Genomic DNA, 17,606 nt, shown 5'->3' with positions numbered 1-17,606 from the left:
AGGGGGGGGAAATCATTCCGTGGCAGCCTATTAAGATGACAGTGACATCTGTCCCTATGAAGTATATGTCATTGTTCGAGTGTTACCATTGTCTTGTACTCTAGCTCCTTTGGTGGCCAGCCCGAGGAAATGGGTCCACTACTCATTAAGTCATTGTAAATATTAAAAACAATGTTTATACGTAAGTATGAGTGAATGTCCTCCAACTATAATTTATGCGAACATAATAGCAACTATTTTCCAGCTGTCATTGGTGAAGACTGTTTCCTTTATTATATATTTAGTTTTTAAATCCAATAAATTTGGAAAGTTAGGGGTGATGTAAGGATGAATGGCAGAGGAACCTAGCTGGTCCCTAAGGCCTTCTATAAACAGTCAGGAACACTGTCATATCCAGGCGTTCCCAGAATTCCATGGAGTGGGCAGCTGGGAGCAGCTCATGTGGAGGCCAGCTCAGTAACACAGGAAGTCTGGCAGCTATTGGTCGACCCGACCACCACAAACTCACAACAGTTTCGGCACGCACAAACATCCACACAAAAACACACAATTTGTATGTTTTTGTGTGTTTTAAGGCCAGTTTTATTTTTTTGGGGCGCGGGGGGGTCAAAGCACGTCATGGCTGAATAAATCCACATAGTTACACACACACTCACTCACACACACTCACACGCAGGCCCCCAGACCTTGTGTATGAGCAGACAAACCCTTTCTCCTTCCTCCCTCTGTAACATCAGACAGACGTTGAGGAAACACAAGTATGCGGTCACTGTTACCCGACCCGGCCCACTGTTTTCCCTGGAACCAACATCACAATCCAGAGAGGACCTTGAGGAAGACAGGACCACCGAAATGACACCGGGGGGAACATTATACCCCACTTTCTCGCGCCACCAGAAATCCCAGAAAAGAAAATTATTGGGGGGTGGGGGGGGGGGGTCCTTGGTCATGGTATACATCACAAGCATGAGAGAAGGTGAAACGTCTTCTGTCGGATGCTTTGAACATCAGTAGGTGACAACTGACTCTATTAGTGTCGAAAGAGTCCTCTAAACCGCTGACGATACCCAGCTGTTGATGACGGGAGTGGGGGGGGGGGGGGGGGGGGGGGGGGGGGGGGGGGGTGGACGACAACTATAAAACGATCACAATGGTGTAGTGATATTTCAGTGCCACACCCCCTGCCTGGCATTTACATAAAGGCATGCTAAATTATTCATTAGTTGTCATGGGGGGGGGGGGGGGGCGGGGGCACAGACAGTGGCTGCTAATTGGCCTATCAATAACCAAGCTGCATGCCGGATCTCCCCGGCGGATCCCTCCTCAGGAATCCGCTTGTCTCGGTCCTCACGCACCTTCTGTCTCTGGGCGTTAAGCTTCAGGGGAGGGCCAGCCAGGATTTGACACATCCATTTTTGCGCCTGTAAATTCCCAGTAGTTAGCCCGCCGATTCTTGACCAATGTGACTTGTGAATGCGTCATGAGCTTGTGTTGCATTTTTCACCCAATCAGAACTCCAACATATCGGCTTGTTCTTTTCACTCCCGCGTTTGTCAGAAAAAGCGACGTGAACAGGCTGCCTGCAGCCTCAAAACACGGTTGAAACTATAATGTGAAACTCCTGGATGATCACGACTCTCATCCATAGCCCAGTCTATCCATTTCAGAGCCACAGCCCCTCCACTTTTGTTATGGTTGTAACAGCTGATACCTGCGCACAGGGTCACTGTGAATGTCGTGTAGCCGCAGACGTAGATGTGGCCGACGTGCAGCGGCTGTAATCTCATAATACATTCTGCCATTCTTCATGTGCGAGAGCTCTTTTTTTTATACTGGACAGATTACTGTTGGCCAACAAGCCCGTGTTGATTTGTCAGATTGTTATTATTATTGTTCAGTCCGTGTGAGGAGAGCCTGTTCCAGTCCAAACCAAATCCAAGGACAGAGAGAGAGAGGGCTTTCTCACCGCCATTGTGTTTGTTGATCCGTCCTGGCTGGTGTGAAGGCCGGGCCGGACTGCCGGTTTCCTTTAGCACCACCGACTGTGAATAAGACGCCGCAGAGCCCGGTTCAGTCCCCCTCCGCAGGCATTACCAAACGCTCTTTGAATCTCTGATGAGAGAGGGGATTCCCAGGCGCAACCAAACAATTGCATCTTGCCGACAGTCAAAGATGGCTCTTCACCCCCCCCCCAACCCCCCCCCCCCCGCGACACACACACTATTACTCCCTGCTCCACCCCCCCAGATGCGAGAACCTCATTACCATAGAGGCGGGCCTCTGGAGAGCGTGCTGCAATAAGGCGGGCCGGTCTTTGTTTCCCGCCTCGATTGACAGGAGATTGCGGTGCACATTAAATGCCCATCAGACTTCGCATTAGTTTGGAAACTGGGGGAGCAAAGCCCCGTCAAAGGTCAAGCCTAGCGCATAATGAACTGATCTCACTCTGTGACACTCAAACCCCCCCCCCCCCCCCCCCCCCCCCCCCCCCCACCGTAGGCCCCACAATCAGCCATTGGAAGACAGGCATCCTAATAGATATGTAGCCCTAATAAAACGGACCGGTCTCTGACAGAGCTTTGAGCGTATTAACATGAGAGCCTTCACGGCACAGGCAACGTAGACAAGAAGTCTGGACCCTGGACGTAAGTGGGCTCTGGGGGGGTCTGTCTGGTCATGTTCTTTGTAATTACTCCCAGAACGTTAATATTCTCCAATCTTTTATTTCAACACCGGTGTGTTCTGGGGTGTTGGATGCAGAAGGGAATCTATCAGTAATCCTATCTCTGGCTGCTAATTTCGCCGTCTCGAGGTTGCCAAACTGTAACTGCGGAATCGTGTAATTGCGGAATGAAAGAAAAAGACCTTTTGACTTAATAACCAAAAACCTATTCAAAGTATTTGTTATGCACTTACATGACGAATGTGCCTGGTCTCCGTTTTAATGGTTCTCTCCCTCCACCCCACTTCCCGGGGCGAGTCCCAAATCCCCCTCCTCCCTGCTGAGGGCACTCGGGGCTCTGGGCAAAAGGAGTGCGCTATGGAAGGGAGTGGGGGTGTGATTTGGGAGGCGGGTCCACATTAAAACCTTTCAGTGCTCGGCTGCCCCAGGGCTTTACGCCTCCCTCCTCATAGGCCACTTTATTGATATTGTTTCCACCTCTCATAAAGTCATTATACAAGAGCTTTCTCTGTTTACCGTCAGGCCCAGGCTCTTTTGGCCCCTGCCAGGGAAACCGTTCAGACGGATGTCGAGCTGCTTCCCCTCGTCTTTTACCTCGCTAGCCTCTCTTTTACCTTGCTCATTGTGCGCCGTCTCGATCTTGTCCTTCTCTATTTGTCTTTTTCTTTGCTCATCACTCTTTCTTGCGTTTCCTTTTGTCTTTGTTTGTCTGTCCCTTGTCATCGTTCTTCCTTGATTGAAAGTTATAATTAAGAGAGTGGGAGAGAATTAGAGGGAAAATTAGCTGTCAGAAAGTCACATTTAAGTGAGTGATGGACCAGGCCAGGCTGTAAACATTTAAATGATATAAATTGCCATTTAAGTGTACCGGTTTAATGTTTTGTCACAGAATTAATGTGACACAAGGCAGCAATGACAATCAAGGCCTCCTCATTCTAATTTGGAGTGCATTTAGAAGCCTTTGTTTTTGCCGTGCCGACAGCTTTTCCGCAAATTAACGCAATCGCTGTTTTTACGAGAAACCATAAATGTTGTCCCTTTTCTCAACGGCTAATGACGACAGAAACAGCTTGTATCTCAACGTGATGACGACCGAGACATCTTCGAAGCATTCCGGGAATATGCGCTCGGGAGAGGGAAAACAAATTATTCCCAAGTGCGGCGCTAGGCTGGAGTGTTTGTCGTGTTTTCGACGTCGTCGGTATTTCCCGGAGCATTTTGTTCATTATGCAGATCATTATAGCGACTGTTGTGATGCTATTTAAATGACTTTGAACTAGTTCTGTTTTGGTTCATAGCATTTTTGTTGTGGGTAGGCATTCTGCAATTACAGCAATTAGTGCCAAGTATCATTTTCAGGCGTGCAGTCGAGAATTGCCCATAGGAGACCGGTTGAGCAGATCCTTCTGCCGGCCTACATGCTAAATAATCATTTGACTTCCTCAAAGCCACTATTGTTTCAATGGCCTCAGAATCAATCCCTTCATTTGCAAGGGACTGCTGATTTTCATTCGTCTCTTGTTCTCTCGGGATCCTTTCCCCCGTTTATCTATCCAAATTCCCATTTTCGCCTGAACGTCCGCCCTTTTCCGTTCGGAATGCTCTGCGACCGTTTCATTCAGACGAATCAAATGCAACCCACCCTCCAACCTCGTAACCGTTCCTGTCATTCCTTGTGCGCAGGCCCTGGAGAGTGAGTTTGTGTCTTGCCAACTGCACCAGTGGATCGACCTGATCTTCGGCTACAAGCAGCAGGGTCCGGAAGCCATCAGGGCCCTGAACGTCTTCTACTACCTGACCTACGAAGGCGCGGTCAGCCTCAGCTCCATCACCGAGCCCCTGCTCAGAGAGGTGGGTCAGACACACCTATCCCGTTTAATGTGGGGCCCACGTTTTCATTTATGTTGTTTATTCCCGTTTTAACCACCATCTGGCATGAAAATTGCCCCCCCCCCCCCCCCACACACACACACACACACACTAGTGCTATTCTACTTTAATGTTTAATCTGATTAAATTAAAATACATTAGCCTGCATGAGTCTATTTCAAATGCTTTCAGTGACTTTAGTGATGCTATTCTGTAATGTCGATATATTCCAGTCCGTGTGGTAAGCACTAAGTCTACTGAAGTCGACTGGTGGTGAGAAAGGCTGAACCCAGCAGTTTCGTCTCTAGGGATGGAAGCAACTTGCTATATGAAGCTCAAAGCCCTTAAAATAGAGAGAGAGTGCGTTTGTATGCATTTATGTGTGTTTGTGTTTCTCCCTCTTCGTTCATTCATTATTCATCTTCTTTTCACTTTGAACTAGCAGGCAGGCAGCCACTGTCTCCCCACAGCAGCGATAAAACCACGGCTAGCCTGTTAGCTAACGGCACATACTTTCTCCCTGACACTGCAGCAGCAACACATAACACCTATAGAAATCACGACTACCCTGCCAGTTCAACGTTTCCCAAGCCCCGGTCCGTGGACCGGCGTCAGTCCGTGCTGTAATACCTGCCTGTCTGTGGCAAAACCCTCATTGGTTACAATTTTCCTTCGTAGAACTTGAGTTATGTGCACATCTGCAGTCAGTACATACCAAGTCTTTTCCATTTCACATCAAAGAATTTGATACCAGCTGTGATTACTTTTTGGTTTACCTAATTTAAACTTGTAATAGCCAAACTTAAGTTTCACATAAATGTTTCTTATATCCTCAATTTTTCCTGAAATAGAAAATGGCGATGCACCTCAGTGTGTTAGGGTTTTAGAAATCACAGACAAATTGCAATAATACTTTCAGGGACATGAGTTGTTGCTAATTGCTCTGACTCTCTCACTGACAAACTCAATCATTTTGTGACATTCAGTTAAACTAAAAGTGTACACACTTAAATCAACATTATTCATTTAGACCCCCAGCGCATTTACGCTCCGAACCTCCCTATCTAATATTTACTTGACATGAACGTTCGACGAGGAGATCGGACCACCGCATCGTCCTCACCGCGGTACGGTGTCAGATTGCTCCGCGGCCGACGGGTCTTCCACTGAAGGTCAGAGTGACTCGCTGTTCCACCAGCCGGGTCTGGGACCCGTTTTGCTGGCTTGCCGGGGCTAACGCAGAACAGACAACCCGCATTAAGCGTCACTCAACCCATCTTCATTAAATTCCCAGCTGACATTTATGACGGCGTGTTGCCGTTGGAAACTCTCTGGGAATAGGTCGCCGTGCCCTAGATCCATGGCTGGGCCAGAATACGGAGGACCAGCGGCGAGGCCAAACGCCTTTAAGGGCGCCGGTCCGTGTCTGATGAAGCCTCTTTATATTCTATACATTTAAATGATGGAAACCCCCACTGCATCGAGGCTGGACTCATCCGATTTACTCATCCGCACGGCGCACCTCCGGATCGGGATGTAAAACATGCTGTTTTTATGCAAATGGCGTCACAATAAACGCGCTTGGTTTGGAGTGGATGTTAATAACTCGGGACATCCTTGGTGTGTTGTCTGGTTTGATGGGGTTGTCTGACAAGTCAAGGCGGGTTCGCGTTAGCGCCGGCAGGTTGAATTTACACTCCTGCCGTGTTACGCAAAAAAAAAAGACCCAGTAAAACGCTTGTTGTGTCTGTGTATTTTCACTGGCGGGAGGTTTTCCAAAATGACAGACTGAGAGAGAGGGATAGAGCAAGAGGATGGAAGCCCAGTTCCAGGGCAGTGAAAACGTACCCCTCTTTTTAGGGGGCATGAGTGAACACAGAGAAGAGAGGAGCATTCAAATAAAAAAAAGGAGGGAGAGAAGAGTGAGGTGGAAGATGTTGGTTTTTTCCTGGTGCAAGGACGGAGCGCCTGAAGAGGAAGCAATCACAGTCTGGGAAAACACAGCAACGGTCTCGCAGTGTTCCCTAATCTGCCTTGAGACATTCCAAATGGTCCCCCCCCCCCCCCCAAGGCATGGCCTGTGTTGTCCGTTGGTCTCAGGGGCCTGGATGACTCCCTCTGCCAGCCTGGCACAAACAGTCAGACAGCTGCCCACCCTACCCCCCCCCCCCACACACACACACCGCTATTCCGATGTTTTGACACAAACCAGCCCTCGCGGGGGTGTGGGGTGGGAGGGGATTGGGAGTCCAGACCAGGACCGCGGCTGAAACAGTCGTCCGTCAGTAGAGGCGCTCTCCCCCCCTGCGCTCTCCCCCACGCGCTCTCCCCCCCCCGACCTCCACCCATGGCCCTGACACGGCCCAGACCACAAAGCCGTTTCCGTCTCCTCCGCGGGCCTGCTTCCGCGCAGTGCCTCAGAGGGGCCGGGTCTGGCTGCGGCTCAGGTCTCGAGGCTCACCGCTGGTTTATTTTGCTAATTAAAACCAACGCCGGTGTTCAGTTGGGTGTGGGGGCGGAATCCTCCTTAGCTGATTGGACTCTACGCAGGGCGAGGAGAACGGCGACAATAAACTCTTTCTTGGTCTAGCACGCACTCTCTCTCTCTTAATGAATGTATATGTGTGTTCATGCAAAACATCTCAGATCTCTCATCACACACACTCCATTCCCCACACCCCCTCTCTCCGAGCTCCCTCGGCGGGTGTGTTGATTTATCGATTCTCCTGATCATTGGAGCAGCTCTGAGGGGAAATACTGGGTGTTAAAGATCCAATTTAGCGTCGGGTTGTATTAACCATGCATCGTGCACCCAGTCTGCATGGGCAACGGACCCGTGGAAATGGCCAACCACAACAACCCCCCCCCCCACGATCCCGGTAATGAATCTGCATTCGCGGGTAGGTGGGCTCTAGCACATCTGGATGGGAATGACCTCAATGAGGTGATAAATCACGGTCTGTCCTCGGTGCCAGGCCGCCATCCGAAGTCGCGCTCCACTCACTGAGCGTGAAGGGCAGCCGGGCGGCGGGGGGGGGGATGAGGAGGAGGCTCGGGACTACTGAGCATGCTCCGTGGTCCTCTGGTGTGAACAGCCAGATGGAGACGTGTTGGGTCCTCATCGTCCGGTTTTCTGATACTGACGCGGGTTTGTTCAGCTGTGTTGAGGGAACGGCGCGGTTAAGCCCTACTTGTTTAGGGATACAAACCTCCCATTTAAACGTGTGTAATGGTGAAGAGCGTTACGGCCTACCAAACCTGATTAGTCTCTGGTGAACAGGATGGACCACAGCTGGTCACGCGCTCTGATCAGTTACCTCAGTGAAGCCCCTTCCGCCGGACGAGTGCCCGACCCGGCGGGCCGCTGGAGACACCGGTCATGCCGATACGCGAACGCTTCGCGCTGCGAACCGGACAGGAAGCGATGCATGTGCGACGCCAGCTCTTGTTGTGCTTCCGTGTGTATCTCCGAGCATTGTCCAAATCGTCTTCTGTTCCCTTCAGCATCCATGTCTACCTCAATACCAAGTACCTTACTGTAATTACCTTCTGTAAAAATGTCACTGGCTGTTTTGTTTTCATTTCTTATGAATATGTTTCTGAAGTGAAAAAGCTTCAGATAGGGCCAAACCCTTTTGTTCTCCCTGGCTGTTAACAGAAAGGGCGTAAGTTAAGCAGATTCAGGGAGGGATAGAGGGGTGCAGATAAAATGGGAGGTGTTGGTAGTGCATAATGGAAGGATGAGGTATGCCGGTTAGACCCGGGTAGCCCTTCCTGATGCTCACATATCAACTGGCGTCGGCCAGAGGCCTGCAGTCTGGCCCAGGGAGCTTTTCCCCTACCTGTTAAAGATTAGGAACCCTCTCTTCCCTGGTCCAATGGAATCCTGAACAACAGAAGGCTGTCGGGAAGGCTAGCAACGTTTGGACCACAGTTTCATATCCTAAATGGCAGCATATGTAGCCTGTTATGTAGCCTGTTATGTAGCCTGTTATGTAGCCTGTTATGTAGCCTGTTATGTAGCCTGTTATGTAGCCTGTTATGAAGTGCACAGCTTCTGAATAACGCCAACGGCACCTAGTTAACTGACGGATGTTTCAGACTGTAGGGAAGAGCCAGGTGTTGTTCCCAGGGTTTTCTCATGGATATTCCATCTGTAGGCAGCCCAGGCCGTCTCCATGAGATCACTGCTGAAGACCAGGCCAACCCCCGCTCAGACTCACCCCCATAATCTCACACAGAACTCCACACACAAGTCTAACTGCGCAGTCCATCACTTAAGTCCCGCCAAGATCTTTACGGCGCTCTCTCCCTGTCATTCTCATTGCTCCTGTACTGACCTATATCTTGGTTTGGTTATACCGTGCTGACCTATACCTCGGTTTGGTTATACCGTGCTGACCTATACCTTGGTTTGGTTATACTGTGTTGACCCATACCTTGGTTTGGTTTTACGGTTCTGACCTATACCTTGGTTTGGTTATACTGTGTTGACCCATACCTTGGTTTGGTTTTACGGTTCTGACCTATACCTTGGTTTGGTTATACTGTGTTGACCTATATCTTGGTTTGGTTATACTGTGTTGACCTATACCGTGGTTTGGTTATACTGTATTGACCTATACCTTGGTTTGGTTATACTGTGCTGACCAATACCTTGGTTTGGTTGTACTGTGCTGACCAATACCTTGGTTTGGTTATGCTGTGCTGACCTATACCTTGGTTTGGTTATGCTGTGCTGACCTATACCTTGGTTTGGTTATGCTGTGCTGACCTATACCTTGGTTTGGTTATGCTGTGCTGACCTATACCTTGGTTTGATTATGCTGTGCTGACCTATACCTTGGTTTGGTTATACCATGCTGACCTATACCTAGGTTTGGTTATACCGTGTTGACCTATACCTTGGTTTGGTCATACTGTGCTGACCACAACAGAATGTGTTCCTCTCAGCCCAGCGTTGCCGTGTCTCTGGACCTTGATGTTGTCCAGAGCTGAGAGACGTCGTCTCCACTGACATTTATGGTCCTATATCTCTTCATTAGCACCACCTAACTCTCTCCCCATTCTCTCCTCTCTTGGTCTCCCTCAATCACTCAATCTCCCTGTCCTTCTGTCTTTCTCTACATCTCCCTGTTCTCTGCTCCTCTGCTCTTTATCGCTCAATCTCCCCATTCTTCTGTCTGTCTCTACATCTCTATCTCTCCCCCATCTCTCCTCCCTTTCCATCTCCCCTGTTCCCCTGTTGCTCCTCTCTAGGCGGTGGAGGCCCAGATCAGGAGTTTCGGACAGACACCTTGTCAGCTGCTCATTGAGCCCCACCCACCAAGGAGCTCTGCCATGCAGGTGGTAAGTCTCACACACACACACACACACTCTGAACACCAGGCCCATGTTCATCGCCTCAGTAGTTGTAGTAAAGACTGCAGAAGCAGGGGCTTGATTGACTAGCCTGGGGAGCCATCCATTCAGATAGCTGCCTTGTTAAATGACTGCATCTGACTGCTAGAATGTTTTGATGACTGCCCTCTGCTTTGCCTCACACCAGCCCCTCGATGCCTCCCCCCTCCCTGTTCTCCCCCATCATCCCTCCCAACCCTGAGAAACTTTAGCTCTGGTTCTGAACCTGTCTCCCTGTCTCCTCTCTCATCATCAGAAAAAGGGCTTTGAGAGGGGTGTGATGGGATTTGGGGTGGGGTGTGGGGTGCTTGAGGGGGCATGGATTAGCACTGTGGAAAATGGTCTTGAGCCAAACTCCCACTCTTCACCTGATAGAGGGAGGGAGGGCGGAGACTGACTGGAGGGCGGGGCCTCTTGCGGGGAACAATGGTCCCAAGGTGACAGGCTTTTAAGGGCCTAGAGAAGTGGGGTGACGGGGGCAGAGTGGGCTCTGGATGATGTGCTGACACCAGCCCCCAAGAGCCCCCATTAGCACAGTGGCCCTGTGGTGCTGACAGCTGGAGCCCGCCGACACACACACACACACACACACCACTTTTCGTACACCACTCATGTTTACCAAACACCCCATTAGCTTCCTGGTCCCCACCAAGGGGCCCAATACTGCTGCATTCATCCACTGGCCCAATACCTGGGTGCCAGTACTCCTGGAAACCTCCCCCACACGCTTTGCGTCAGTTTGTCCAGTCCAGCACACCTTGAGGATTTGAAGTCAATTTAAGTGGTATTTGAGTGCAGGTATGAGAGCCAGGTGAGGATTGTGGAGGCTCTTCTAGTGACTTAATGAAGTCAGACATTTCCTATAATCTGGCCAGTGTAACATCCTCCAGTCCTAGAGCTGTATAGTATGGTACATTTTAATACTGTGTAGTATAGTACAGTGTATTACAGTGCAGTATAAAACAGTACAGCTTTACTGCAGTATAATATAGTGTAGTCTAGTATAATAATAATAATACATTTATATTTATATAGTGCTTTTCAGGGACCCAAAGACACTGGGCAGAAGTAACATGGAACAGAAAATAACAAAGATTGAGAGATTTGGCATGGCTATGGGTAGGCGATTTTGAACAGATGAGTCTTGTTGTGTTTCTGGAAGATGGGGATGGTCTCAGAGTCACAGATGGTTTTGGGGAGAGTGTTCCAGAGCCTAGGAGCAACCCTTGAGAATGCCCTGTCACCAAAGCCTTGGAGCTTGGACTTGGGGATTAGGAGGTGGCCTGCAGTACTGGAACGGAGTGTGTGTTGGTTGATATGGAAGAAGAAGGTCAGAGAGGTAGGCTGGGGCGATATTGTTTAGGGCTTTATATGTCAATAGGAGGATCTTGTAGTCAATGCGTTGGGAGACAGGAAGCCAGTGTAACTCACAGAGGATGGGGGTGATATGCTGCCGGGACTTGTAGGTGAGTAGTCTGACCACAGAGTTTTGAACCATTTGGAGCTTATGGAGGGATGTAGTTTTGATGCCAGTGAGTAGGGAGTTACATTAGTCAAGACGGCAGGTTATGAAGGCATGTATTAGGGTTTCATCAGCAGGACAGGAGAGGAAAGGTCTGAGTTTGACGATGTTGCGAAGATGGAAGAATTAAGATTTTACAAACTGTTTGACGTGCTGATCAAAGGAGAGTGTAGAGTCCAGAATGACGCCAAGGTTACGTGCATGTAGGGATGGAGAAACAAGTGTCGTCGATGTCAGTCTAATATATAACAGTCTAATAGTGTAATAGAGTCTAGTGTAATAGAGTCTAGTGTAATAGAGTCTAGTGTAATAGAGTCTAGTGTAATAGAGTCTAGTGTAATAGAGTCTAGTGTAATAGAGTCTAGTGTAATAGAGTCTAGTGTAATAGAGTCTAGTGTAATAGAGTCTAGTGTAATAGAGTCTAGTGTAATAGAGTCTAGTGTAATAGAGTCTAGTGTATTCGAGTCTAGTGTATTCGAGTCTAGTGTATTCGAGTCTAGTGTATTCGAGTCTAGTGTATTCGAGTCTAGTGTATTCGAGTCTAGTGTATTCGAGTCTAGTGTATTCGAGTCTAGTGTATTCGAGTCTAGTGTATTCGAGTCTAGTGTATTCGAGTCTAGTGTAATAGAGTCTAGTGTAATAGAGTCTAGTGTAATAGAGTCTAGTGTAATAGAGTCTAGTGTATTAGAGTCTAGTGTATTAGAGTCTAGTGTATTAGAGTCTAGTGTATTAGAGTCTAGTGTATTAGAGTCTAGTGTATTAGAGTCTAGTGTATTAGAGTCTAGTGTATTCGAGTCTAGTGTATTCGAGTCTAGTGTATTCGAGTCTAATAGTACAATGTAATACAGTCTAGTGTAATACAGTCTAGTGTAATACAGTCTAGTGTAATACAGTCTAGTGTAATACAGTCTAGTGTATTAGAGTCTAGTGTATTAGAGTCTAGTGTATTAGAGTCTAGTGTATTAGAGTCTAGTGTATTAGAGTCTAATAGTACAATGTAATACAGTCTAGTGTAATACAGTCTAGTGTAATACAGTCTAGTGTATTCGAGTCTAGTGTATTCGAGTCTAGTGTATTCGAGTCTAGTGTATTCGAGTCTAGTGTATTCGAGTCTAGTGTATTCGAGTCTAGTGTATTCGAGTCTAGTGTATTCGAGTCTAGTGTATTCGAGTCTAGTGTATTCGAGTCTAGTGTATTCGAGTCTAGTGTATTCGAGTCTAATAGTACAATGTAATACAGTCTAGTGTAATACAGTCTAGTGTAATACAGTCTAGTGTAATACAGTCTAGTGTAATACAGTCTAGTGTATTAGAGTCTAGTGTATTAGAGTCTAGTGTATTAGAGTCTAGTGTATTAGAGTCTAGTGTATTAGAGTCTAGTGTATTAGAGTCTAATAGTACAATGTAATACAGTCTAGTGTAATACAGTCTAGTGTAATACAGTCTAGTGTAATACAGTCTAGTGTAATACAGTCTAGTGTAATAGAGTCTAGTGTATTAGAGTCTAGTGTATTAGAGTCTAGTGTATTAGAGTCTAGTGTATTAGAGTCTAGTGTATTAGAGTCTAGTGTATTAGAGTCTAGTGTATTAGAGTCTAGTGTATTAGAGTCTAGTGTATTAGAGTCTAGTGTATTAGAGTCTAGTGTATTAGAGTCTAGTGTATTAGAGTCTAGTGTATTAGAGTCTAGTGTATTAGAGTCTAATAGTACAATGTAATACAGTCTAGTGTATTAGTCTAATATAATACAGTCTAGTATAATAGTCTCACAGTCTAGTGTAATACAGTCTAGTGTAATAGTCTAATAGTCTAATATAATAGTCTAGTGTAATAGAGCCTAGTGTAATACAGTCTAGTCTAATAGTCTAGTGTAATACAGCCTAGTGTAATAGTCTAGTGTAATACAGCCTAGTGTAATACAGCCTAGTGTAATACAACCTAGTGTAATACAGTCTAGTATAATACAGTCTAGTATAATAGTCTAATAGTACAATATAATACAACCTAGGGTAATACAGCCTAGTGTAATACAGTCTAGTATAATAGTCTAATAGTACAATATAATAGAGTCTAATGTAATACAGTCTAGTATAATAGTCTCATAGTCTAGTGCAATAGTCTAATAATCTAGTATAATACTGTCTAGTACAATAGTCTAAAAGTTAATGTAGTACAGTCTAGTGTAGTACAGTCTAGTCTAGTACAGTCTAATAGTCTAGTATAATACAGTCTAGTATAATGCAGTGCAGGATAATACACTGAAGTGTAAATACAGTCTAGTGTAATGCAGTACAGTATACTGCAGTAGTGAACAGTATATTTGACCAATAATGCATCAGAGGTTATAATTTATGGTCAATATATAAATGATTTATGGTCAATATATATGATTTATGGTCAATATATAAGGGATTTATGGTCAATATATAAGGGATTTATGGTCAATATATAAGAAGTGCTGTGATTTCATACCTGTGGTATATGCTCTCATATACCACGGCTTTCAGCCACTCAGCGTTCTGGATTTGACTTCACCGGTTTATAATTCAGTAGAAAACATGAGGTTTCAGTGTATTATTACCCAGTACAGGTCAGTGCAGTGGGAGCTGCTGAGCAGAGCGGTGGAATAAACCAGGCCAGAAACAGAGGCATACGCTTTCCTAGAGAAATAAACGTCAGGTTGCTGAGCAGGGCCTCAATTCCCTGTGGTGAGAGGCTCACACACACACACACACACACACGTGCACACACTACTTGGACTGAAAGGCAACACCATACCATCTCCATCCTCATGGAAACCTGACTCCACTTTCAAGTGGTAATGTTTGGTCCTCTCCAGTGGCGGCAGGTGGGACTGGTAGATATGGGGAGGTTTGGCCTGGCCTGACTGACATGTACAGGGCCTTTCCCTTTTCGCATAACCAGAAACATATGAGGGCCTTCCTACAGGGCTGTCTCCTCTCTCTCTCCCCCTCCTCTTTTTCTGACCTGCTCCTATTTCTTCCTCTATTCCTTATTTTAGTATTTCTCTTTCCCACATTGGTTTTATCTTCCCTCCCTCTTTCTGTCTCTCTCGCCGCCTCTCTCCCCCGTGCCCCCGGCTCCCTCGGTCCCCACTCGCCTCCCCCGTTTCCCTTTACTCCGTTGGTCCCCCTTTCCGCCCCTTCTCTCCCTCTCTTTTTTCCCCTCTACCGTCTGCCTTCTGTGCTCCTCTCTGTCTGGGTGCAGTGTATGGGACAGGCTCCAGTTCTGGCATCTCACCGTGCTGGCGGTCGGTAATGACAACGTCGGAGGACTTTAGCCCGTCAAACACCAGGGATTTACCCCAGTGTGTTCTGACATTAAGCATGTGTAGTATGTTCCCAAGCTCTCTACAAGCGTCGGTACGAATGGATCCCTATTCCCAGGAACCAATTCGGGAAGTCAAACACTTCTTAGGGATTAGGACAGTTTTTGGGACGTGCCCTAGTATGGGCCAAGCCAGTAAAAACAAGTCTTATCAGTTGATCGGAACTCACTTCATTTGGGATGAGTGTCACTGTCCTGACAGATCTTGCTTCGGGACAAATGGAAGCCCTTGTATGAAGATGGATGGTTTTCGATTAGCTTTTTATTCCACATGTGGTGACTGATTGATAAAAAGCAACCAGTTCTATTTAGGATGATTGTGTTTTTGTTCTTTTCGGGGTTTTTTTCAGTATTTCCTGAAGAAACCTGAGCAAAATAGCGCTGACCTTTTCGCTGATTCACAGATGGAAAAAGTGGATTAACAAGTACGCTAGTCCCTGTGTTTAGACGTAGACAGCAAGTTACTTGAAGTAGCCACTTAATTCGATACAGATGGTGTAGTAAGCGAGACATGAGGTGGACTCCAGTACCCAGAGGCCCTCACTTAACAGGCTATTAATGGGGCCACGTTTGATGAGGCATTACTGACACCTTTAATGGAGCGTTAGGGGGTACCCATAGAACACTGTCAGCGTAGGAGTTTTGGGGGCATATAAGGGCCTTCCCCATTTCACGCAGCCATGCTGTCTCAAGCCCCGGCACTTTTCTCTGTCTATCTCTGTGTTCGTCTTCACTGTCAGCGCCGAGACGGGTTTGTTCTTCCAACGTTAATGTTGCCTGTAACGTGTAACTTTGACTTTCTCACGTCCGTTTTTCTGACTGTCGACAGTGTTACCTGCTCTTCCTTTGGCTGCCTGGCGCTGCTCCTCGCTGGCTTCCAGGCTAACGTTCTCTCTGCCCCTCCCTTTCCCTTTCCTCCTCTTTTTGTTCTCCTTGCCCGTGTGGCGGTGCTCCTGCCGTTTATTTCCTCTTCCCTGCCACCCCCCCCCACCCCCGCCGCCGCTCCTAACGCTGCACTCCGGGCCGTCGGTCTGCTGGACTCCTCCCACTCCTCCCGCTCTCCTCCCGTCCGTGTGGACTTGTCTGTCATCACCAGTATCTCCTCCTGCAGACCCCCCTGATGTTCACGGAGCAGATGCAGCAGGACGTCATCATGGTGCTGAAGTTCCCCAGCAACTCCCCCGTGGCCCACGTGGCCGCCAACACCCAGCCGGGCCTCGCAGCCCCCGCCATCATCACCGTCACCGCCAACCGCCTCTTCGCCGTCAACAAGTGGCACGGCCTGGCTGGTAAGGGGGTGGTGTGGGGTTTGATGGGAAACGGAGTTTGAATATGTATTAGTCCGGGGGGTTTTTCCCTGTTGGTGTTCAGCTGTGAAGAATGAATGTGACGATCGCTGTTGAAAACATTACGGAAGACAATCCGGCCAATGACATTAAATGAGTTAGTCTCTTCCAGTCATTAGCCAATCCCCTGATCCTCCCAGGACCCCGGGCGATTGGCCCGTCCCTGACGTCAGCCCTGGACAGGACGTTGATTTCTGACAAAGTTGAGCGGTCGTCCTGAGACGCGGGATCAAATGTGACGTGTGCCCTCTGGGGGTGTTAGGTTTCCCCGTCCGCCTCGATGAATGGAGACCTCACTGTCAGACGGGTTGTTAACCAAACCGTCGCCGCACGAAAACTTTAGATCCAATTGAATCTCCAATGTTTTGCTGCGATGAGTAGATTTTCTGTGATGCTGCCTGGGCTTTATGGTCGTAGAGGTGTGTTCACTTGTGACTAGTGTGTAACATGAATATCTGTTTTTTCAGGAAATGTAAGGATTTCTTGGTACGACGTCATTAGTCATTTTTCTGAAATGTGTTATCAGAGTAAATCCAGAAGTCTCAGGAAACAATTTCGCAGAAATGGGACTCTTTGTAAACATTTAGTGGGGTACTCGGGGGGACAATATTGGAGTGTCACAAATTACAATTTAGCATTTCCCATATTGAACAGAATCCCAAATACTCCACTGGGCCACATGACTGTGATATTAAACCCATCCTTCTTGCTGCATTTCTTTCATTGCCTCCCCCTCACCTTTCCCTCTGTCTGTCTCTTTCTGCCTATTTGTCTCTCACCCTCTGTCTTTTACCCTCCGTCTCAGGTCATCAAGGTTCTTCTTCAGTTCAGGATCAGCAGTACCAACTGCCTGTGGAAATCGACCCTTTGATAGGTATGACACTGTGTGTGTGTGCGCGTGCGTGTTTATGTATTCGTCCGGGTGTGTGTGTCTGGGATTAATTGTGATGGCCCTTGGCAGTGTCCCTGGCCATAGATTGCTGTTGTTTCTCTGCCCACCAACAGCCCCCCCCCCCCCCCCCCCCCTCCGAAATAGATCCTGTACTCCGCACTCTGCGGAAACCATTTGCATGCAAATTGGAATGCAATGAGCTGTGGCCTAGCCCGGTATTTCATCATCAACCCCCCCTCTCTCTCTCTCTCTCTCTCTCTGTCTCCACCTCTCTCTCTGTCTCCACCTCTCTCTCTCTGGTTTAATTTGAGCTAGGGGATAGGACGCGTGTCAGTGGGAATGAATATGAATGCAGTAATAATGTGTGGTTGAGAGTGCACCGCGGCCGGATGTCAGGACAATATGGCCGCCTCTCATCACTCACGACTTGTTGATGAGCAGAATAGGAGCTGGTGATGTACAGGATTCACTGTCTAGGAAAGAGCGGTTGGAGGCAACGGCTCTCGTAGTTCTGTCGCGCCTAATTCTTTTCTTTCATTCTCCCTCTTT

At 47.7% G+C, this 17,606-nt stretch overlaps 1 protein-coding gene across 8 annotated transcripts in view; it reads left to right on the top strand.

The window, feature by feature from the left end:
- The window catches only part of lrba (LPS responsive beige-like anchor protein), a 218,787-nt gene that overhangs the window by 185,973 nt on the left and 15,208 nt on the right, over nt 1-17,606 (top strand). For 4 of the 8 annotated variants that reach the window (XM_034291054.1, XM_034291050.1, XM_034291052.1 and 1 more), the window contains 4 exons: nt 4,367-4,534; nt 9,812-9,901; nt 15,916-16,108; nt 16,971-17,039. In XM_034291054.1, coding sequence (XP_034146945.1) covers nt 4,367-4,534; nt 9,812-9,901; nt 15,916-16,108; nt 16,971-17,039 — 520 coding nt within the window. The remainder of the gene's footprint in view (nt 1-4,366; nt 4,535-9,811; nt 9,902-15,915; nt 16,109-16,970; nt 17,040-17,606) is intronic. The other 4 variants (XM_034291055.1, XM_034291051.1, XM_034291053.1 and 1 more) reach the window with 1 other exon arrangement.

This window comes from Esox lucius, chromosome 25, assembly GCF_011004845.1.
Source record: "Esox lucius isolate fEsoLuc1 chromosome 25, fEsoLuc1.pri, whole genome shotgun sequence".
Lineage (NCBI taxonomy): Eukaryota > Metazoa > Chordata > Actinopteri > Esociformes > Esocidae > Esox > Esox lucius.
The sequence above is the reverse complement of the archived record's forward strand: the minus strand, read 5'-3'. Positions and strand labels throughout refer to the sequence as shown.